Source organism: Arachis hypogaea, chromosome 15 (assembly GCF_003086295.3).
Source record: "Arachis hypogaea cultivar Tifrunner chromosome 15, arahy.Tifrunner.gnm2.J5K5, whole genome shotgun sequence".
Taxonomy (NCBI): Eukaryota; Viridiplantae; Streptophyta; class Magnoliopsida; order Fabales; family Fabaceae; genus Arachis; species Arachis hypogaea.
The window spans coordinates 27,725,826-27,727,931 of NC_092050.1; the positions used below are offsets into that span (position 1 = coordinate 27,725,826).

A 2,106-nucleotide genomic window follows, 5' to 3' on the forward strand; every position below is an offset into this window, starting at 1 on the left:
TCTCTCTTACTTTCTTTGTGAAACTGAAAATGCAACTGCATGTGAAACTGTTGCGTTTTATGTCTAAAATTGGTGCTAAGTAACAGAATATTTATTCCAACCCATAAGAGCAGTAAATGCATGCAATGATATCCAGTTTTTATTATTTTAAGAGAGGGGGAGGGGGCAAGGGAAAACTATGATTTGAGCTGGTTTTTGGAATTGTATTTTTGAGGTGCGTTTGGCAGGATAACAAGCCAATCTCTTGTGGTTTTTGCCAACCTACATAGCTACTATCTTTCATCCATGTTAATTCATTTTTCTGATTCTAATTCTAATTCTTATTTTATTATTTTTCTTTCTCAGTGAAGGCTGTTTTGTTTGGAAGTAACATACCTACCTATTCCATTTTACTTATTTGCTGATTCTTTTTGAAAAACAAGTAAGTAACATCTCTTTTCCTATGGTTGGTAGATTAGTATTTTAAAAAAAATATATATTTACATACTTGTTACTAAATAGTGCACATGGATTTAAACCAGAACAATACACTTTAAAGCTATGGAAGTTCTAGATAAATCGTGGATTAAGAGACCACGAAATTCTCTTGAGTATGCACAAGGTGTGTCGAGATTTATTGAGTTTGCTTTTGCACATCATTCTGCCGATGGAACAATCATATGTCCATGTAATGCATGTGCTTTTAAGAAGTGGCTAACAAGGGACGAGGTGTACGATCATTTGATTTGTACACAATTCCCAATAGGATATACATTTTGGTTTTATCATGGAGAGCGCTCGATAGGAGAAACTAGCAACGTCTCAAGTAGTATTTTTTCAGACTTACAACAAAATTGTATGGCCGATGAGCAGCATCCTATGGTCGAGGTTGATTCAATTCGAAACTTGATTAGTGAAGGTCTAGGAGTTGGTGGGAACATCAGAAATGGAACACCCGTCATAGCAAATGAAGTCATTGATGGTGGTGCTCAAAGATTGGATCCTAGTGAATCTCATGCAACTCTTGAAGCGAAAGGGTTTAGCGAGCTGCTTAAGGATGGAGAAGAGCCGTTATATGAAGGGTGTACGAGATACTCGAAGTTATCTTTTCTATTGAAGTTGTTCCATATTAAATCCCTTTGTGGTATGACCGACAAGTCCATGAAGATGATTTTAGAACTATTGAGTGACGCATTCGAATATGCAAGGATTCCAAGTTCTTTTTATGAGGCAAAAAAGATCATTTCTAAACTCAGTTTGGATTGCACGAAGATACATGCTTGCCCAAACAATTGTATGTTGTATTGGGGCGAAGATGAGAACAGGGAGACATGTAAGGTCTATAATAGGTCTAGATGGAAGACATATAAGAAAAAAGGTCCAGCTGAGGCATCGAGTATTATTGGTAACAAAAAGAAGAAGCATCCAGCAAAAGTTCTTCATTACTTTCCTTTAAAATCTCGATTGAAAAGATTGTTCTACTCGTCAAAGACTGCTGCTGATATGCGATGGCATGCTACAGCTGAGAATAAGGATAACACAATGAGACATCCAAAAGACTCTGAGGCCTGGAAAAAAGGTTTGATTTGGAGCACTCCAACTTTGCATCCGATCCACGAAATGTGCGTCTTGCATTAGCTACCGATGGCTTCAATCCACATGGAACTTTGAGTGCAAATCATAGTATTTGGCCTGTCATTCTCATTCCGTATAATACTCCTCCATGGACGTGTATGAAATCGACATCATTCATAATTTCAATGATAATTCCTGGCAAGAAAATGCCAGGAAATAACATAGATGTTTATTTGCAACCTCTAATAAAAGAGTTAAAGGAGTTATGGGTTGAGGGTTGCGATGCATATGATGCTTTAACACAAGAAGTCTTTAAGTTGCACGCAGCTTTATTGTGGACAATTAGTGACTTTCCTGGGTTAGGGACTCTTTCTGGATGGAATACATACACAGGACTTGCTTGCCCGTCTTGCAACTTCGATAATATCCCTCATCGTCTCAATCACAGCAAAAAGTATTGTTTTATGGGTCATCGTCACTTTCTGGATCAGAGACACAAGTTTAGATTAAACACCGTTCAATTTAATGGAAGAGAAGAAACAAGGCTTCCAC

At 37.5% G+C, this 2,106-nt stretch overlaps 1 protein-coding gene across 1 annotated transcript; it reads left to right on the forward strand.

Annotated features, from left to right (window-relative positions):
- Positions 1–540: 540 nt before the first annotated feature.
- LOC112748174 (uncharacterized) lies at positions 541–1,617 on the forward strand. Its single transcript, XM_025796380.1, has one exon. It carries the CDS (start codon positions 541–543, stop codon positions 1,615–1,617), a length of 1,077 nt encoding a protein of 358 aa, XP_025652165.1.
- Positions 1,618–2,106: the final 489 nt, after the last annotated feature.